The sequence below is a fragment of the Sinocyclocheilus grahami genome, unplaced genomic scaffold (genome assembly GCF_001515645.1).
Source record: "Sinocyclocheilus grahami isolate Dianchi unplaced genomic scaffold, SAMN03320097.WGS_v1.1 scaffold110.1, whole genome shotgun sequence".
Lineage (NCBI taxonomy): Eukaryota > Metazoa > Chordata > Actinopteri > Cypriniformes > Cyprinidae > Sinocyclocheilus > Sinocyclocheilus grahami.
This window is the reverse complement of record NW_015505289.1, coordinates 648,604-669,540: the sequence shown is the minus strand read 5'-3', so window position 1 is coordinate 669,540 and position 20,937 is coordinate 648,604. Positions and strand designations below refer to the sequence as shown.

General features: G+C 36.0%; 1 protein-coding gene across 1 annotated transcript in view; it reads left to right on the top strand.

Moving 5' to 3' along the window:
* LOC107588996 (cAMP-specific 3',5'-cyclic phosphodiesterase 4D-like) overlaps positions 1–20,937 on the top strand; it is a 218,686-nt gene that overhangs the window by 165,003 nt on the left and 32,746 nt on the right. Inside the window, exon 4 of the mRNA XM_016277293.1 lies at positions 17,739–17,930. Within this exon, the coding sequence (XP_016132779.1) occupies positions 17,739–17,930 (192 nt within the window). The remainder of the gene's footprint in view (positions 1–17,738; positions 17,931–20,937) is intronic.

Genomic DNA, 20,937 nt, shown 5'->3' with positions numbered 1-20,937 from the left:
TGCACATCCCTTGCAGCAGATTCATCAGCTTTAAAACAGCCAATTTATATAATTGCTAATATAATCCCTAAATGACCAAATATGATCTGGTCCATATATTGGTCTGACAATATGCAACAGTGCAGCAGTAACACCAAGCAGACAATAAACACCAGTCAATAAACATCAAGTCAAAATAAGTTTCATCAGATGTTGGCAGCTCCAGTGGTAAACTGGCAGGTCTCTGGATGAGAGCGTATCGCCGCTGTTCCCCATGTATGATGTTTGGCTAGAGGTTGAGCGAGGTGCTGAATATGACTATGAATGCTCAGCATCTCTGCAGCGGAGGGTGTCACATTGCCTCGTGCTGTGTTCATAAAGCGAGGAAAGGGAAAGAGATGAGCTGATGTCAAAGATGAGTTTACCCGCTTGCACCGACCTCTTGTCCCTCGAGCTGCTCGCCAAACCTCGCTGCATGTCCACCAGCGGCTCCCCGTTTGCCACCAACAAACCCATCGACATTAAAGCCCGGAGAAGATGGTAACGGTTGTTATTTGCTTTATGTTGGACTCTGGTGGTGCAGCATTCGGGTTTCTAGCTGTTTGCTTATGTTGGGCTGCTCTACCTTCTATGGCTGTTTGTTATGCTAGTGTATGTATTTGTTTATTCTTAAAGCGAGACTTGTGGCGAAGCTGAGCTCAGGCTGGTAATGTGTTTATAGCATCACTTAATCACATTCGCCTTAAAGAGATTAATAGAGCCGTATCAGGTGAGAGACACTCGCTCGGATTCACCCGCTATAGAGAAACCTACTGAGAATTATGCTATTATTAGTGGTATTTCCAACATGGAGTGACACTTTTACTTTTGGTCAACTGATGTGACCAGAGTAATGCAAAGCAAATAAGTTACACGCAATTGGTTTTCTCAAAATGCACAAAAATATTTGATATATGTGCGTCCAATAACAAGGATGTGGATTTGACACGTGGTGGAGTGATGGGTGCTGCTGTTAATCGGCTAAGGAAGGTTTAATTTGTTACTTTTAATGCATTAGATGTTATGAACTAACAATGAACAATATTCTTAGTATTTATTAAATTTCCTTCATTTTAATTCAAACATGAATTAACATTCAAACGTCAAACATGGCTGAATTCAGTTCGATTCAATTTATTTCAGTTCTGTTGTGCAATTAAATTTAATATTTTATATTTAAATATCAATATTTTTATATTTTATTTTGCTTTAATTAAGAGTAATATTGACTAATAGATGCTGTAAAAATGTTTTTTTTTTATTGTTAGTTCATGATAATGTTTAACTTAATTTTAATTATTTAGCAGATTTCAAGTGTTAAATAAATTAACATTTCAAGTGTTAAATAAATTAACATTAATAAATATATCATGAATATACATTAATAAAAATATTTTCTGGCAGGTAATGATTTCAAACAGTGCTTAATTCAGTTCAAATGGCTTAATTAAGCTTATGGTTGAATTCAGTTCAGTTCTGCTTATTGTAATTGTGAAATGAAATATTTTATATTTGTGTAGCTATATTTTATTTTTCATGTATTTGCAATTATTTTATATATTTTATTTATTAACACTAGTTAATGCATTTGGTATCATGAACTAACAAAAAATAAATAAATGAAATAAAATAAAAAATATTTGTTTTAAAATATATTTAGTTTCTATATTAATGTTAATTTATAAAAAAAATATTGTAAAACAAAATTAACTTTACTATATTTTTTTATAAATTAACATTAATATAGAAACAAAATATATTTTAAAACAAATATTTGTTTATTTTATTTCATTTATTTATTTTTTGTTAGTTCATGATACCAAATGCATTAACTAGTGTTAATAAATTATACTTTACTGGAAAATTTTACCAAATACTATTGCTTATTCTTAAAGCTGGGGTCAGTCCAAAACTGTAAATTAAACCTTGTGCATAACTCACCCCACACTGACATGAATGATGCATCAAATCGTGGTTTATTGAGGAGAGAGCTTCTGTTATTTTTAGGGCTGCGCCGATTGATCGTCTATCGATCTCATTCCGATCTCAAGCTGATGACGCACCTGCTGTGAGAGGTTTATAGCATGCAGCGGCACGTCTCAATCTCGGTCCAGAGTGGCTAAAACAATTATAATGCTGAAGGTGAGGTATAATTCATATTTCTTTTTTAAATAACTTACAAAGTAATTTGAAAACTTTCTGTGAGATGTAATTTCACAAACAGCGTGAGTGAATCACCGTGCGCTCTCTCTCTTTCCCTCTTCAAATAAGCACATCGCGTCTGCACTATAAGTGAGCTGCACAGTTGACACAGGAAATGTTACTTGCACAATCGAGGCAGTGTCGCATCGTCACTAAAGTTTATAATTTGCATTTCTTTTTCATTCTTGCCAGTGTTTAAATCATTCAGCACTCGCGCTGGGTTCACATACAGCTCACCAAATCAGGCTTGTGCTGTGTGTAAGCTATTGTGCAACAATTGCCCCGTTATAAAAACAAAAATGCACTGCATGATCAAACAATTAGGTGAGATAATTATATATTTTTGAAAAATGTAAAAAAAAAAATTATGCCCCCCCCACAAGAGTCACCTAAGAGGAGAATTCACCCCATTTTCAAAAATGAAATTCAGGCCCTGAATAAATGTCTGTTAAAATCACTATAAATAATTCTACGTGATCAAAAGAAGGCCATGATCGCCAATCGGCCCAAAAAAAACCTGATCGGAGCACCCTTAGTTATTTTTCTTAGTGACAGGACTAGTAACCACATAGAAACATCCTTCTGTAGCTTAACTTTGTGCACAGGGAAGTGGCACTTGTTGTTTCATGGCATTGAGAATAATACGTTTATGATCATGTTTGTTAACCATTCAGTTTTTTCCTTAAAATCAAATAAGAAGCACACTAAAGATGTTTGTTCACCTGACGCCTGTAGGAATTAAATTTACGCTAACTGTTTGTGCTAAACTTTGTAAATGTCAGCCGTAATCTGATTGCTCTGTTATGTGAGGAGCAAAGCAGCTTAAGAGTGTGAGAATTTGCCCCATCAGCATGTTTTATCACAGACCGGCTGAGATGGTGAAAGCGTTCTCTTGAGACTTGCACAGAGTGTTGTCTAAACACCCGTTTCTTTTGCATTTCTTTTTCATTCTTGCCAGTGTTTAAATCATTCAGCACTCGCGCTGGGTTCACATACAGCTCACCAAATCAGGCTTGTGCTGTGTGTAAGCTATTGTGCAACAATTGCCCCGTTATAAAAACAAAAATGCACTGCATGATCAAACAATTAGGTGAGATAATTATATATTTTTGAAAAATGTAAAAAAAAAAATTATGCCCCCCCCACAAGAGTCACCTAAGAGGAGAATTCACCCCATTTTCAAAAATGAAATTCAGGCCCTGAATAAATGTCTGTTAAAATCACTATAAATAATTCTACGTGATCAAAAGAAGGCCATGATCGCCAATCGGCCCAAAAAAAACCTGATCGGAGCACCCTTAGTTATTTTTCTTAGTGACAGGACTAGTAACCACATAGAAACATCCTTCTGTAGCTTAACTTTGTGCACAGGGAAGTGGCACTTGTTGTTTCATGGCATTGAGAATAATACGTTTATCATCATGTTTGTTAACCATTCAGTTTTTTCCTTAAAATCAAATAAGAAGCACACTAAAGATGTTTGTTCACCTGACGCCTATGATCAAAAGAAGGCCATGATTGCCAATCAGCCCAAAAAAACCTGATCGGAGCACCCTTAGTTATTTTTCTTAGTGACAGGACTAGTAACCACATAGAAACATCCTTCTGTAGCTTAACTTTGTGCACAGGGAAGTGGCACTTGTTGTTTCATGGCATTGAGAATAATACGTTTATGATCATGTTTGTTAACCATTCAGTTTTTTCCTTAAAATCAAATAAGAAGCACACTAAAGATGTTTGTTCACCTGACGCCTGTAGGAATTAAATTTACGCTAACTGTTTGTGCTAAACTTTGTAAATGTCAGCCGTAATCTGATTGCTCTGTTATGTGAGGAGCAAAGCAGCTTAAGAGTGTGAGAATTTGCCCCATCAGCATGTTTTATCACAGACCGGCTGAGATGGTGAAAGCGTTCTCTTGAGACTTGCACAGAGTGTTGTCTAAACACCCGTTTCTGATTTAATGAGTGACTCAGTTTGCACAGTTGATGGCCAGTTAACACAGGCACCGAACCTGCTGATGACTTGATGGGTTTAGAGAGAGCTTTGGCTCATTCTTCTCTGGCCTCAACACGGTTCAGTTTCAGATCCACACAAGCCCTTCAGGAGGAATTATACCAATGCACTTCCTCCCCCAGCGCGCTTCTTAGGGTCTTACATGAATGTGAGGCGCCCAAAACCACCACTCGACCGCAGAGGGAGCAGGAAACTTCAATTACACACAGCCTGTGGCAAACGGAAGCGTGGTCGTGTAAAGGTGAATCGGAAAGAGGATTTCACCCACAAGCCTTTCACCGTGAGGTTGAGATCGCTCTGTGAGGTTTTTGGTTTGTAAGCATGCAAATGTGGTGTGGTCACTTTAAAGGGATAGTTCAGCCCATAAGGCTTTGGTTATTCTTTGATAGTCTTCATGAAACCTGAGAGGTTTCTGTCCAGGTTACCAAAACTTAAAAGGTCATAAAGGCGGCATAAACTGAATCCTTATGAATCTAGTGGTTTAAAAGGTCTTGTAAAGAGATACTGTGTGATCGCTTTATATGATGAGCAGAATTAATTTAGGCTTTTATTCACCTATAAACACACATGCTTAGAACAAATCACATTGGTTAAACACAGGAAGCTCATGTGCGTTGCACGCTTGAACAAACCTCATTGGTTGTCGCACTTCACACTTAAAATTTGTAATTCAGCTATAGTGTTTGTGCATTTATACTAGACTACTGCTTTTCATACAAATACCTAGAAACCATATAGATATTTTTTACCATGGTATTGAGGTGCTATATGTGTGGTTTTAACTGTGGTTATCATGATCTGAATGTATGCTACTATGGAAGGCCAATGGTTAATGTTAATAAAACTCAAACACTAATATTATATAATAATAATGACATTTCACCATATAAAAATGAGGTTGTTACAATTTTAACAGATGTTACTGTTTTTGATAATGAACATAAATATACATCTGCATCTCAAGCAACTGTCAAATGTGCATTTCTAAGAGGAAAATATTAATTAATATTGCAGCCTGCACTACAAACTGTGCTGAAGATTCGCATTATCAAAGGAACACAAACCTGCTTCATGATTTGACACAATATCACTCATTAGAACATGTAGAAACTAAGAAATAAATTTTTCTATTAAAGTGCCCCTATTATGGGTAATGAAAGAAAGGTTCATATTTTGGTTTTGGGAGTCCCCAACACCAGATTGACATGCATGCAAGGTCAAAAAACACTTTCATTGTCTTATAATATGCATTTATTTTTTACCTTACTTGCTCAACGACTCCGAAATGATTCGCTCAACGATACATTTTTACAAAACCCTCCTTTGCGTGACGCTAATCTGCGGTGATTGGTCGATTGGTCTCATTTTCATTTCATCGTGTCTGTAATGCCTGATAAAGCAGCGTTTGTGAGCGCAGTGCTGCTTTGTGTACAACGTTACCAGAGAAACTGCTCCAAGCTCCAAAAGAGGCACCTAGTGACAAAGAATGAATTAGCATTTTCATTCAGACCAACACGAAAAGACCAACAAGTGGGCGGGCAATATGCTAATGTTTCATGTTGACGTCAACATGAAACGGCTTGGGATTCGTTTTAAAAACGACTCGTTTCAATGATTCAGAGACGACTCTTTCTTTTGAGAGACAATAACTTTATACACGGTGCACTTTCAGATTTAATTCAAGTTTATTTGTATAGCGCTTTTTACAATACAAATCCGTTGCAAAGCAACTTTACAGAAAATTAAGTTTCTACAATATTTAAAAGTTTGCAGGATGTTTTCATTCACTTAGAGCTGTGTTACACACTGCATAAAAGGTCATTTTCAAAAATTCATAATAGGGGCACTTTAAGATGTTTATTTTGTTAAAGAAAAAATCACTGGAAAAGTGTAAAGAATTCAAAAACGTGAAGTATTTGTCATGTTCTGACCATAAAGAGTAGTTTAAAACCACAGTTAATGGTCTGCTTTCTACAACTTTTTAATTAGGAGCAAAAAACTGCTTTTAAACTTGAAAGAAATAAAGATTTGACATTTATCGTGATAATGATCAATATTGACTGATATGAACAATTTTATTGTGATAATTTTTTTGGCCATATCACTCAGCCCTAGTGCAGGTCTTAAAGTTCTCCGGCACTGTGCCGGATCTCCGCCATGCGGCGTTTGGCTGCAGGAAAAAAAGATAGTCATCCTACATTTAAAAACTCCTTTATTTAAAAACATTTGTTGATATCATGTTCGAGTTCATGAGTTCGCCTACCAATGTATGAGAGGAACACAGCTTTCACTCTCAACCAAACTAACATTACTAGCCAATCAAAAGTTTTTGCTCTTAAAAACACAAGACGCAAGCGCAGCTGCTGAATGGAAAAGAAGCCTGAGTCTCGAGCGCGACACATTGAAAAAGCTGCAAGGCGCAATGGTCAAAGATTTCCATATAGCGTCATATTTACATAGAAAAGCTATTTAAAAAAGCAGCGGAGCTTTGTAAACAGCTCAGAGTAATCACGTCATCTTCATAAGAACAATATGTTTGCCAGAATGCATTTACCTGTATTTTTTAAAATACAGTGTGAAAAGTGATCATGTGTGAAAAAGTCCTGTTCATACATGATCTCTTAACAGCAATTTACCAGTAAAGACTGGATATGTAAAAGGGGCTAATCTCTTCCTCTGCATATGCGGTGTGTTTGGGTTGCTTAACATTTATCTGGGAAAACTCACTTGATTTGTAACGTAAATAATTTAAACCTATGCCAACACAGGAGAATACATCAACATATTTCTAAATATGTGATTTATTGTACATCACGATTTCAAAATAAAAGTTTCTGACTTTGCATGTGGTCAAATATAAAAATTAAATGGATTTAAACGTCGTTGAAATACATGAAACATCACCAGGCCGTTGGCGCCCTCTGCAGGTATTTGTTATAATATAGGCATATTACATTATGTATTTAACAGTGTTGTTCAATAAAACCATGTACTTGGTTTTGATACTTTATTTGAGGCCAATTATTATTGCCTCATCGTTACTTTATATATAAATATAGTCATATTAAAGCCTGTTTTTCACTTAGTTCTATTTGTATTACTAAACAACATCAGATTACTCACTCTAGATTACTTGATTAGCAAAATAATCATTAATTAAGCCCAAGATTAGTTAAAACATTTCAAAATACAACTGCATTTTTACTTTTTGTGATTAAAAGACAAATATTTAGTTTTTTAAAGTTTTTACAATTTATTAAAGTATTAAAACATTGTCTCGTTCTAGTGAACAAAGTATCTGCATTTCGTCTCACCTTGTGAGCTAAGTGTATTGTCACACCCCTAGTGTCTATGAGCGTGATAAAGCTCATAATTTTCCAAGTGTATGATATAGCTTTATTCTTTAGGTCAATCATATATTCATGAAAAAAACAATCAGTTTGAATAAGGAAAGCGATAACTTTTCCATAGTATCCTTTCAAATGTTAAAGTTGCCACAGTCATTGCATTCTTTGCATGTGCTGCACTTTATTTGTATCATTATGTTTTATTAGTTTATTTATTAGAATTTGAAAGATAATAACAATATTGATTGATAAGTGAGATCTGATTTTAGTCCTTGAAAACCAAAAAAGTAGTGCAAGTCCTTGAAAGTCCTGGAATTTTATTTTGCAGTATCTGTACGAATCCTGTTTAAGTTACCAGTTCTTGGAGCATTTGAATGTTTCTGTTGTTGTTAATTGAACTGAACTGTAGTTTTCTGTAGTAAACTGTCTTTGTATATTTCCTGTTTTATATTAATTTCCTAGTATTTAATTTACCATTATTTCTTTTGAACAAAACAATTTCAGAAATTTCATGTTTTAGACTGTAGGTCATCTTGTACCCTGTCAAGGACAAAGTTAACCAGCAAAACTTGATATCAAAAGCATCCTAAATGTTACATGTGTTTGCACCATATTGTAGTGAGTAAACTTTCTTGGTATTGCTGTTTCAAATATCCCTCCATAATCTGTAGTCTGAGCCTGTCAAGGGCTAATGGCAATGGCAGATACGTTACTAGTTGGTTTCAAGGAAAATCATTTTCAAATAATGTAATTATAATTTTTGTTTGCCAAATAACCCTGTGCATATGTGTCCGCAACCCCCAACCCCCGGAAAAAAGTTCAGGCTCAGGATTTTTTTTTTGCTTTAACCCCTGCCTAGTGTCAGTCATTGTTTAGATGTGCCTAAATTAAATCTGTTCATCCTATAAATTGATCGTATTTCTTCATAAGACTTGAATTAAACTGCTCGATTCATATGGATTCATTGTACAATGCCTTTATGATCCTTTTGGATCTTCTAAGTTTCCTGCCCTTTAAATGGACCCAGACTTTTGGTGCATTAAAAATATCTTAATTTGCATTTCAAAGATTATCCAAGGTCTTATTGGTTTGGAACAAGTATATAATGACATAATTGTTATTTTTAGGTGAACTGTCTCTTTAAAGAAGTGGTGGGTCATCAAGTACAGGGTTTCTGATGTCTTCGTGAGAAATTAGTGCAGTACTTTAAGGGAAAGCTGGAGGTATGAGTAGCCCTCGCTTGGACTCCGTGTCCCCAAGTGCTAATCAGATTACCCAGGGGGCGGAGCAAGGGTTAACGGAGGCCACATGCAAACGTCTGTCACTTAGTGCGAAAGGGGAGGAGTTTGTGCAACCCAGACAGTCCAGGAAACACTTGACAGGCTCTAGCTCAGACGTAAACCCATGGACTTTCAGAAGGATCATACGGGCGACTTCATCACCCCCAGCGAAGCCGTAACCAGAGGCATGAAACGAAAGCGCCTGCTCAAGTCCTACAGGTAGCGTACGCGCTCAGAAACACTCATGACTTGCATACTGGAGGTGTCTTGATCTGCTGCCTGACAGAGTGAGATAAGCTGATTCTGGTTTGCTCAAGTGTGTTTTTCTGTGGTAAGCTGGCAGAAGTTGGGGGTGGTTTGCTGTGACGTTTGTAGTTTGCAGTGGCAGATGAAATAAGAAGTAAAAAAAAAGAAGGCTTTCTCTATATCTCTTTCTCAAATTCTGGACATTGTTTTTAGTATTGGACTGGACTACTAGACATACAGTATTTTCCTCATCTCGGTAATTAAATGTTACACATGTAAATAAAGTAAAAGATTGTTTACATGAATATTAGTTACATAAATGTACTGACTCCAACCTGTTGTTTGCTTTTATTTTATTTTACAAAGTAGATGATGGGTAAAGGAGTTGTGCATATAATAATGATTGTTTTCTGCAGCTATATAGTTCAAATTTTTGGGGTCGGTAAGGTTGTTTTTAAAAGTCTCTTATGCTCACCAAGGCTGCATTTATTTGATCAAAAATACAGTAAAAACAGTAAAAATTTTAAATATTATTATAATTTAAAAGAACTGATTTCTATTTGAATATATTTTAAAATGTAATTTATTCCTGTGATGCAAAGTTGAATTTTCAGCATCATTACTCTAGTCTTCAGTGTCACATGATCCTTCAGAAATCATTCTAATTAGAGCCCGACCGATATATCGTTTTGCCGATATTATCGGCTGATATGAGCCTGTCGCCAATATATCGGTTTCGGCGAACATGCCGCCGATATGACATTTTTTTATTACTTAGTTTGTCCAGCAGAGAGCGCTCCATTGTTTGCTACTGGTGACCTGGATGAAACGCTTTAAAGCTTAAGTCTATGGAAAACCATTGAAAATTTGAACGGCCATATCTCCGTAACGGCATGGCGAATCCGCACCAAATTCGGGGATCTCTTCAGCTCGAGGAACCCTCTCGAACGCAAATCGAGTGTACGTCTTGAGGCCCTCTTTCGAATGAGACCACCCCGCGTGGATTCAGGAATTACAGGTGGTTAAATTCGCAGTCTGGCTCCAAACGATCTAGCGATCCCGGGGGGCTACCGACGCGCGGAGGGTGGCATTCGAGAGGGCTCCGTGTCTTGATCTGCTGCCTGACAGAGTGAGATAAGCTGATTCTGGTTTGCTCAAGTGTGTTTTTCTGTGGTAAGCTGGCAGAAGTTGGGGGTGGTTTGCTGTGACGTTTGTAGTTTGCAGTGGCAGATGAAATAAGAAGTAAAAAAAAAGAAGGCTTTCTCTATATCTCTTTCTCAAATTCTGGACATTGTTTTTAGTATTGGACTGGACTACTAGACATACAGTATTTTCCTCATCTCGGTAATTAAATGTTACACATGTAAATAAAGTAAAAGATTGTTTACATGAATATTAGTTACATAAATGTACTGACTCCAACCTGTTGTTTGCTTTTATTTTATTTTACAAAGTAGATGATGGGTAAAGGAGTTGTGCATATAATAATGATTGTTTTCTGCAGCTATATAGTTCAAATTTTTGGGGTCGGTAAGGTTGTTTTTAAAAGTCTCTTATGCTCACCAAGGCTGCATTTATTTGATCAAAAATACAGTAAAAACAGTAAAAATTTTAAATATTATTATAATTTAAAAGAACTGATTTCTATTTGAATATATTTTAAAATGTAATTTATTCCTGTGATGCAAAGTTGAATTTTCAGCATCATTACTCTAGTCTTCAGTGTCACATGATCCTTCAGAAATCATTCTAATTAGAGCCCGACCGATATATCGTTTTGCCGATATTATCGGCTGATATGAGCCTGTCGCCAATATATCGGTTTCGGCGAACATGCCGCCGATATGACATTTTTTTATTACTTAGTTTGTCCAGCAGAGAGCGCTCCATTGTTTGCTACTGGTGACCTGGATGAAACGCTTTAAAGCTTAAGTCTATGGAAAACCATTGAAAATTTGAACGGCCATATCTCCGTAACGGCATGGCGAATCCGCACCAAATTCGGGGATCTCTTCAGCTCGAGGAACCCTCTCGAACGCAAATCGAGTGTACGTCTTGAGGCCCTCTTTCGAATGAGACCACCCCGCGTGGATTCAGGAATTACAGGTGGTTAAATTCGCAGTCTGGCTCCAAACGATCTAGCGATCCCGGGGGGCTACCGACGCGCGGAGGGTGGACAAATAAATTCCGCCGTTATTTCGGTTTCTGCCTTTTTTTTTTTTTTTACTCCCTAATATCGGTATCGGCCCCAAAAAACCCATATCGGTCGGGCCCTAATTCTAATATGCTGATTTGCTGCTCAAGAAATATTTATCAATGTTGAAAACAGAAATCAAAATCTTTTGTAACATTATAACATGTTATTACTTTAATTTTTGATCAATTTAATGCATCACTGGTGAATAAAAGCGTTTTAAAAAATCTTAGTGACCGCAAACTTTTGAACAATAGTGTGCATTTCAGTGACATTTGATAGTCATTTGAATGTCATTTTGTGCTATTATTTCATACATTTTTTGCATTTACTGTCACTGCAGATCAGTTTAGGATGTGGGAAATTGTGCGATATTCATTTTGAAAGAGGAAACTGGTTTTGGCCCATTACGTTGATAAATTGCCCTGATGCTTTTTTTTTCAGTTTCCTTTACAAGAAAACCTCAAGTGTTACACCAAAGAAGATATTGATGCAACAATCCTTTGCACTAACAAACAACTCACAATTAAGAAGAGCTGCTTCTCACACTTTTACTACACAGCTAGTTCTCATAAATATTGTATTAAAATATATTACAGTTTATGGGATAAATAGCAGTTCAGTAAATGTGTTTTAATGTTTTTGACTATTCTTTTATTATTTTTTATTATTATTAAATCACATGTTTTGTCAAAAGATTCCCACCACCAATGAAACAGTGCCAATTTAATATTTCTGTGTTTTCCACCAGAGGGCCTCCTTCCGTTTTTCTGGAGCTCCTCATTTGTTCAGTTCTGCTGGCACTTTGCAGAATGCATACTTTCTCCTACATAGTTATACTTTAAAATACATAGTTGTATTCTAAAATCAAGCCTGAGTAAATGCATGCATGTGCTCCTGTTTGGAATGAGTTAGATGTATATTTTTAAAATGATTGTGGCATGATCAGAAAATTCCATTATGTGCAGACCGTGTAAATATCATTGTGCATGTACTTCTTCCACCTTGTTGCATGAATTCATTGGTTTTTATGTGAAAATGTAGCACAATTATATGTTGCGTGGTCTGACCATGATGCATGTCAAAAAGACTCAAGCCACAAGACAACCCACATGCCACTTACTGCTCAAATGATGCGTGTCGTCAGAATGTCATGAGACTTTGCTAATACTGTGCACACAATTTTCCATCTGCTATCAGAGCACAATGAGCTTGGTTATTCTAAAAACAGCTGAACAGGGTGTTTGTATGTGTGCTCCGTAACACAACTGCTGGATTGCAGGAAATGTAATGTTGTTCTAATCACACTGATGTTAAACAGTGTTGCCAAGAATGATCAGGAGGCAGTGAATGAAGAGATTTGATGAATTTGGCATTTGAAATGCCGGTGACATTATCACATAATTAATTTACATTTAATTTGGCTGGCTGTCTTTTTTTTTTCACTTAATGTATGGTTTCAACGATGAAGATGGCAGGAAATCTTCATTGAGGATTTCTGGGTATTTGGTGAAGTTTACAATCTAATCTGAGTATGTTTATTGTGAAGTTTGGCCATTATAGATTGTGTAACATCCAAGATGTAGATGTTTATAGGAACAGATTTGGAGAAATGTAACTAATGGATGCTCTGCAGTGAATGGGTGCCGTCAGAATGAGAGCCCAAACAGCTGATAAAAACATCATAATAATCCACAAGTAATCCACACCACTCCAGTCCATCAGTTAACATCTTGTGAAGTGAAAAGCTGCATGTTTTTAAGAAACAAATCCACCATTAAGACGTTTTTAACTTTAAACCATTGCTTGTGACCAAAATACGAGTCCATAATCCATAACATTGCTTTTTCCAATGAAAAAAAGTCATCTGTTGTCTGTCGTCCCCGGGCCGGTCATTATGATCGACGTCACGTCTCTGCTCTACTAATTACTTTAATTAGAGCGCCTGTCTGCTAGGAATCCAAGTTGCCTGTAATGATGGATGAATGTTGGGCCGCATGTTCAAAGTCAGGAGGGTTTGTGTGGATGTGTGTTTAGGGTTGAAGAGTTGAACAGCCTAAATCCTCCAATGCTGCGTGCTACTTCATGGATCAGTAAGTCTTTTTATTGCATCAGATACAGTCTGCTGAGCAATATCACTCACACACACTCGCATGTAAGGAAATTCAATTGCATTCCCATATCTAGTGCCAGGAAGAGCATCTCGAGTTCAGCATTGAGGAAGTCGAAGTGTGCAGTAAAGCACATCATGCAGAAATACACACACGCTCTCTTAAAAATAAAGGCTGCAAATTGAGAAAAGATGTAGTTGGATGGTGGAAAGTGTGTTACAGTTTATTCCTTTGAAGCTAAACTTGAATATCGGTTCAAATTGGAATGCATATAAAGAATTGTAACATATATTAGGAAAAGAATTAGTGTAGTTGAAGCACAACAGCTCTGTGGAGTCCACTGAAGCTTTCAGAAACACCTCTGTATCTCCTCCTGACTCCTGTCAAGACTGTCATTCACACTCTGTCACTTTTCCATGGATAGGCTTGTTTTCTCTCACACTCTTTCTTTTTTTATACTGTGTTTTCTCTCCTCTCACATGGGCCAACCATATAAAACACCTTTGAAACCACTCAGAGCACTCTTGCGTCATGGGAATTTTCTGCAGAAACTTCTCAAATGTTTCAAAAATTCTAGAAATCAGAGCAGAGCTTAGATCATTTTGCACGGGAAGAGTTTAATAAGAAATATTTGAGCTCATAGTGAGATCTTTGCCTTTTTATATGCGATTTTTCCAATTAAATGGATGAATTTTTTTAACTTTTTATATTGAAAGATGAGATTTTTTAAAATTATTTTAGTGTTTTTAATATAATATAGTATTTATTCATATTTTAAATTAACTTTTATTTTTATATTTTCAGTTTTCATTTAATTTGAATTTAATTTTTCATTTTAGTTTAATGTTTAGTGATTTTATGTGCTTTTGTCATTTTTATTAGTATTTTAATATTTCTATTTAACTTTATTTTTTACTTCAGTTTTAGTTTTAGTAATTTTAGAATTTTAACTTATTTAGCAGCATTTCTAATATTTTAACTTTTTTACGCTCACGTTCCACCAGCTCTCTCAGGAACACAGAGGGAATCTGGTAAAATTGTACTCATTCTCGCTTTCTGGCTCAATGGCATGTGTCATGCATTCGAAACCTGCTTACAATTTAATATGAAAAGTATAATCTCATAGTTTGATATCTGCCACAGATTTTCTTAGTTCTTAAGATTTAATATTTATATTAAATATAGGAATATTTTGGTATGCACCCACATGGAAATTGAAGGCTGATAGTGTTTTTACTATATCCAATAATTGATATTCTTGCTTATTTTAAAGCTGTTTTAACTCCAGTCTAGAATTTTTCGTGCAGTTTTTCAGGTTAAATCAAACAATGAAATGTTGTGTGCATCATATGACAGAAAAGAAGGTTTTGTGCTATATATATATATATATATATATATATTAGTAAAAATTATATTTAAATATTATTTGATTTTAAGTTTGTCTGTCTGTCTATCTATCTATATACAGTGGGTACGGAAAGTATTCAGACCCCCTTACATTTTTCACTTTTTGTTATATTGCAGCCATTTGCTAAAATCATTTAAGTTAATTTTTTTTCCTCATTAATGTACACACATCACCCCATATTGACAGAAAAACACAGAATTTCTATAAAATGGTTAAATGTTTAGTCAACTTGAAACCCTTCTGAGTAAAACAGGATATGTAACAAGAAATAACGTAGATCAGGGCCTGGTTTATCTATCCGGAATTGACTGGGTTGTAAAAAGTGGGTGTTAAATACCAGAATAGAGTCAGGCGGTTGAAGTTGATGTGGAAAAACAAAGGTTTGGTGACGTCAGACGAAAAGGAAGGTTGTTTAGCCGGAGCAAGTTGAAGGTTTCGTTTTTTATTTGGAATAACTTGCACTAATGGATCATTCTCAATATTACCAGGAACAAGAAAGCAAATTTTGAGTAATAAGAGTTAATTTTGTTGAGTACAGAAATGAATTTCTTGTGTATGTGAGTGAGTCTAGTGTGTTTGATGTCGGCATGACTGTGGCATTAGTGCGGTGTAAAAATATCTTTGCGTATAGAAAGTCATGACTTTTTTCCAACCACTGGTCTTTTGGCCTTTCATAATCCTGTCAGTTGAGAGCTTGAGTCAAATTTCAAATGTGCCATCAGAGACCGTTCACAACACAAGAGACATTAATCAAGAGACAATAATCATCTCAACAGTTATTATCCTGCATTAATGATGCATACATCCAGCTGCTCTATAAAAAGCACAATGTTTCATGTTGTGTTTAGTGACTTTTCTACTATGAGCTGTGTTGTTGCAGGACCATATTAAAGAACAGATGCCCCAACATGCTCCAGTGCACGTCTCTTTCTCCTCTCGGCTCACACCGTCAGCCTGCTCTGACCTGGAAATGTGCGGCGGGCCGCATTGCATGCGTTCAGAAAGATGCAAGTGCGTCCTGTCGCCTCGTGGCATGTCACCAAAACGACTTCTCTCCCCCTTGCATGCGCCTGTGTTTGTCTCTCTGGACCCGTCTCCTGCCTGCAATCTATCCAGGGACGACCTATGCCAAAATAGGCCAAGGGCATCTCTCTCTCTTCCCGTGTGTCTTCAGCACCTTTATAAATAAACTCATTGTCCTCTATGTGCCTGCAGTTGACGGTCAGGCCAATTAGAAAGGGCCCTCTAGGAACCCCGGGCCCCTGTCATGCGTCAGCCTCTCAGAGACGGGGCCCCGGTGGACAGATACCTGCCAGCGCACCCCAAACTTAGCTGACCCGCCGTGCCTTAAAAGGGAAGAGGCGCAGCTGCTCTGTGACGTGTGACGTTAAGCCTTCGGCATGACGTCTGGTGAAGCAGATCGGATGTGTCAGGTCGTCCTGATGGATGAGTGTGTGCTGCTGCTGCTGTATGTGTCATACACATCTTGCCGGGTTATTCTTTCTTTATTATGTTCAAAGGGATAGTTCAGCACAAAATGAAAACTGTTATCATTTACAATATTTTCCAGAAAATAAGCCTGGGTCGCTCTGGGTCAAAATTTCATTGTTGAGAGAGAAAAAAAAAAAAGTTGCATGAGGAGTTATTATAGTATTGTTTATTTAGTATTATAGTTTTTATTAAAATTTTATATTAGCTTTAATTATTATATTTTCAGTTTAACAATTAGTCATTTTATATGCTTTCGCCATTTTAATTAGTTTTTTTATATTTCTATTTAACTTATTTTTACTTTAGTTTTAGTCATTTTAGTAAATACAATTATATTTAGTATATAAAATTAGTTTTTTTATCTCTTAGTTTTTATTTTACTTTTGATTCATTAACAAAAAATATTTTTATTTTTATTTTAGTTTTACATTTCATTTTTATTTATTTCCAGTTAGTAATTTTAGTGCTTCAACTTATTTCAGTAAGTTGCCAAGGCAACATTTCTAGAGTTCGTTTAATTTAAAGTTTTTATCTCATATTTATTTTATTTTATTTCAGCTTTATTTAGTACCAAAATATTTTTTAATAGTTTTAGTTTTGGTTAACGATAATAACCGTGTCACGTAGGTATGTAAGTCACATTTTATTATTACATTCAGAAATAATGTAAAATACTTCTAAATAGAAAAAAAGGTTTAAAACATACTAAACATGTATTTTAGTTCCTCTCACTGTACAATAAATCCTTTAAATTGAATGGTATTCAGAACAGGAATGAAAAATATAAGTATAAAAAATATATAAATTATAGTGGCATTCATTATAAGCAACAGTCATGCTCCGTGAAGAATTTTTTAAAATAAATTTCCTACCGTAAATGTATAAAAACTTAATTTTTGATTAGTAATATGCATGGCTAAGAACTTCATTTGGACAACTTTAAAGGTGATTTTTTTCAATATTACATTTTTTTGCACCCTCAGATTCCAGATTTTCAAATAGTTGTATCTCGACCAAATATTGTCCTATCATAACAAACCATGCATCAATGGAGAGCTTATTTATTTATGATGTATAAATCTCAATTTAAAAAAATTGACCCTTCTGACTGGTTTTGTGGTCCAGCTGTATATGTATGTTGAAGCAGAAATATTTAAAAACGTTTAAATATTTAAATGTTTGAGTAGAAATATGTAAAAACATTTAAAGTGTACTTTTCGTATTCTAATAAATTAAAGAACTTTTGTAACACATTATATGATAAATTTTTATTGCACCCAACTTGGGGGCACATGTGCTTCTTGGGAAAATGCAGGCATCAAACCCTGATTTTGGGGAAGAGCACTGTATTTTTTGACTAAACTTACTGTGTTTACGCTAACATTTCGTTATTTGTTTCATAACGCCAGTATCTCTCTTTCTTTGTAGCTTTGACGTGGACAATGGCACGTCGTCAGGACGGAGTCCCCTGGATCCCATGACGAGTCCGGGTTCGGGCCTGATCCTTCAGGCCAACTTTGTGCACAGCCAGCGGAGGGAATCCTTCCTCTACCGCTCTGACAGCGACTATGACCTGTCGCCGAAGTCGATGTCCCGAAACTCCTCCATCGCCAGTGACATGTGAGTACTGGAACCGTTTTAAACCATGTGCCATTCTCCCATAACCCTTTACTTTATTTTGGGTCAGTTAACGTTTATTTTGATTTTTTTGGACTGACTTTTGTTTCACTGAGCAGAAGCACACTAAAATGAGACGTCTTGATTGTATTGCGATTCAGCGTAATTTCATTTGTTCATGCAGATATCTTACACTTTTCTTTTCTAGTAACCAAAAAGAGTTCAAGAATACTTTCTGTGATCTGATTTGATATAATGTTTTAAAACAGATAGAACTACAGGTTGAAAAGGACCAGTTAGCCCACATATATGTTCTGCTGTCTCATCCATTGATGGTTCCCTGTTGTTTGAGTGTGTGTGTGTGTTTGTGTCTTTATATGTAGTACATGTACATGTGTGTGGTCTTCAGTGGTATGTTGTTTGCCCCCAGGTCACACGTCTCTAACATCAGTCTCTCTCTCTCTCTGTCTACATCATTTCTCTTTCTCACACACATTGAAGAGCGTAAGAGTCTTTACAAACCTTTATTACATACATACATTTAAATTAAAAAAGGAATTAATACTTTTATTCACTAATGATGACTTATATTGATCAAAAGTGACAGTAAAGACATTTATAATGTTACAAAAATTCTAATACATTTCAAATAAATGCTTCTCTTTTGAACTTTCATTAAAATAATCATAAATAAAATATCATGGTTTCCACAAAAATATTAGGTATTAACTTTTAAGGTATTAACAATTTTCAACATTGATAATAATCAGAAATGTTTCTTGAGCAGCAAATCAGCATATTAGAATGATTTCTGAAGATCATGTGACACTGAAGACTGGAGGAATGATGCTGAAAATTTAGCTTTGATCACATGAATAAATTACATTTGAGAATATATTCACATAGAATCAGTTATTTAAAATTATAATATTTCACAATATTACTGTTTTACTGTATTTTTGATCACATAAATGCAGCTTTGGTGAGCATAAAAGACTTCTTTAAAAACATAAAAAAGTGTACTGACCCCCAGCTATTGAACGGTAGTGTGAATATGGCATTAAAGTAAAAAGTAAAGTAAAGTATTTCAGGTGCAATCTCACCCTCATATCATTCCAAATGCGTGACTGACGTATAAAGCCACAGCTTTACAGTGTTTTCTCTTCTTCTGAGAGCTTGGTGGCCACAGTACACTTTAATCATCAAGTTTGGATTGACATGAAGGTGATCTTTGAGTGAACTATTCCTTTAATACGACATGAAAAAAGCCAAAGTAAGTCAGTGAAGAACCTGAGAGAGACTCAAATGACTCTTTAGCGGTTCGCTGACCGTGTCTCTTTAGAGACAGTCTTTCAAAACAGCCACTTCTCAAACCACAGGCAGAGGAACCAACGTGTGTGATGCGTTCTATATGTATGTGTGTGTCTGTGTGTGTGTGTGTGTTTGTCTGACAAACTTTGTCCTTATCGATAGGAATAACCACTTGCCGAGACCGGGCCTGGTCTCTCGGAGATCTGAGCCGGTTATTAGTGGAAAGTAAGTTCTGGTTCTAGCTCGCCTGTCCTAAAGGCAGCTCCTGACCTTGCTCTTCCTCAAGGAATGCTCTTGCTTGTCTAATCTGCATCACCTTGCTTCACCTGTAGACGCGAGCATCACAGTCTCACATGCATTGAGAAGCCTCACCTACACCCTCACCATTTAATGCACAGAATGATGACCAAATCAACTTGCGATGGGACAACAAATAGTAGTTATCAGGTTGATTTGATTGGTTGACAATTCTGGGCATTAAAACCTCTGTGTGTCGTAAGAGTGTAGGGGTACGAGATGAGAGATACTGCATGGAGAAGACGGAGTCCGGATGACATGCCACTTGTGGCTCGGACGTGTGTGTGAGTGCGTGTTTGTCAGTCTCCATCTTTGCCATGATCCTGCATTGCATGTGACACTGATACTGGTAGTTCAGAGGTGCACATGAGACTATTATTATTATTATTTCCTCCAGTCACCGTGAATGCATTCACTCTATTGTGTAGCATAATTTAATGTTCCTCAGCAGATTGATCTAATAAGCAATAAAATGCTTGACATTTAAGAGAAGATGGATGCTTTGTAAACTCTTACGTCAAATGTTGAAATTGATGAATTAGATTTTGGGCTGCATTCGTCACATTCAAACAATAGGGGGAGCCAACAGTACTTCAAAATTATCATTTTTATTTTATAATTATTTTTATTCATTATTATAAACATTTTTATTAATACTTCTCAGTATTCAACAGAATATATTTATAATCAACATTTCTCTCACTACTTTTTTATATATATAAATGTATAAAATATACAATTAATATTTTTTATTTTATTTTTTAGTGTTCAACAATGTATTTATAATAATTTCCCTCACTTTTTATAATATATAAAATGTATAAAATATATATTTTCTGTTTTTATTTTATAATTGAATTAATAGTTTATGCATGCTACTTCTCTTTTGGGATAACCTTTGCATTTGAAGCACACTCGACAGCTTAAATTGCTGCTTCACATAAGTTTTGGAACAGAACGTGAGAGTACAACAGCATAGAGGTGTAATTCTTGAATTATATCAGTTCAGATGCATGATAAAACAAGCACATGAACAGCAGAACGATCAAACAGCCCAGATCGTATGGCTAAAGCAAATGCAACGGTGATGAATGATATCACAGGAAGTTGTCAGATCAGTGCACTTCCTCTCTCTGGCCTGATCTTTGCAAGCTCAGAGTGTTTCTCTATGTAACCCTGCACCGGCTCATGCATTATGTAGAGTCCCGAGGGATGGCGGACGCACGCTTTCGTTTCATTCCGCCAGAGAATCCATTCTCAACCCGGAATGGCAGGAAATATCATGTCGGTTTCTGATATTACCTTCTACAACTGCTCTTGGAGTTTTAGAAGTTCATTGGTCTTTGGAATAGCTTGTATTGCACGTAATGTACTGTAATGATTACTGCTGGAAAGTCTGATT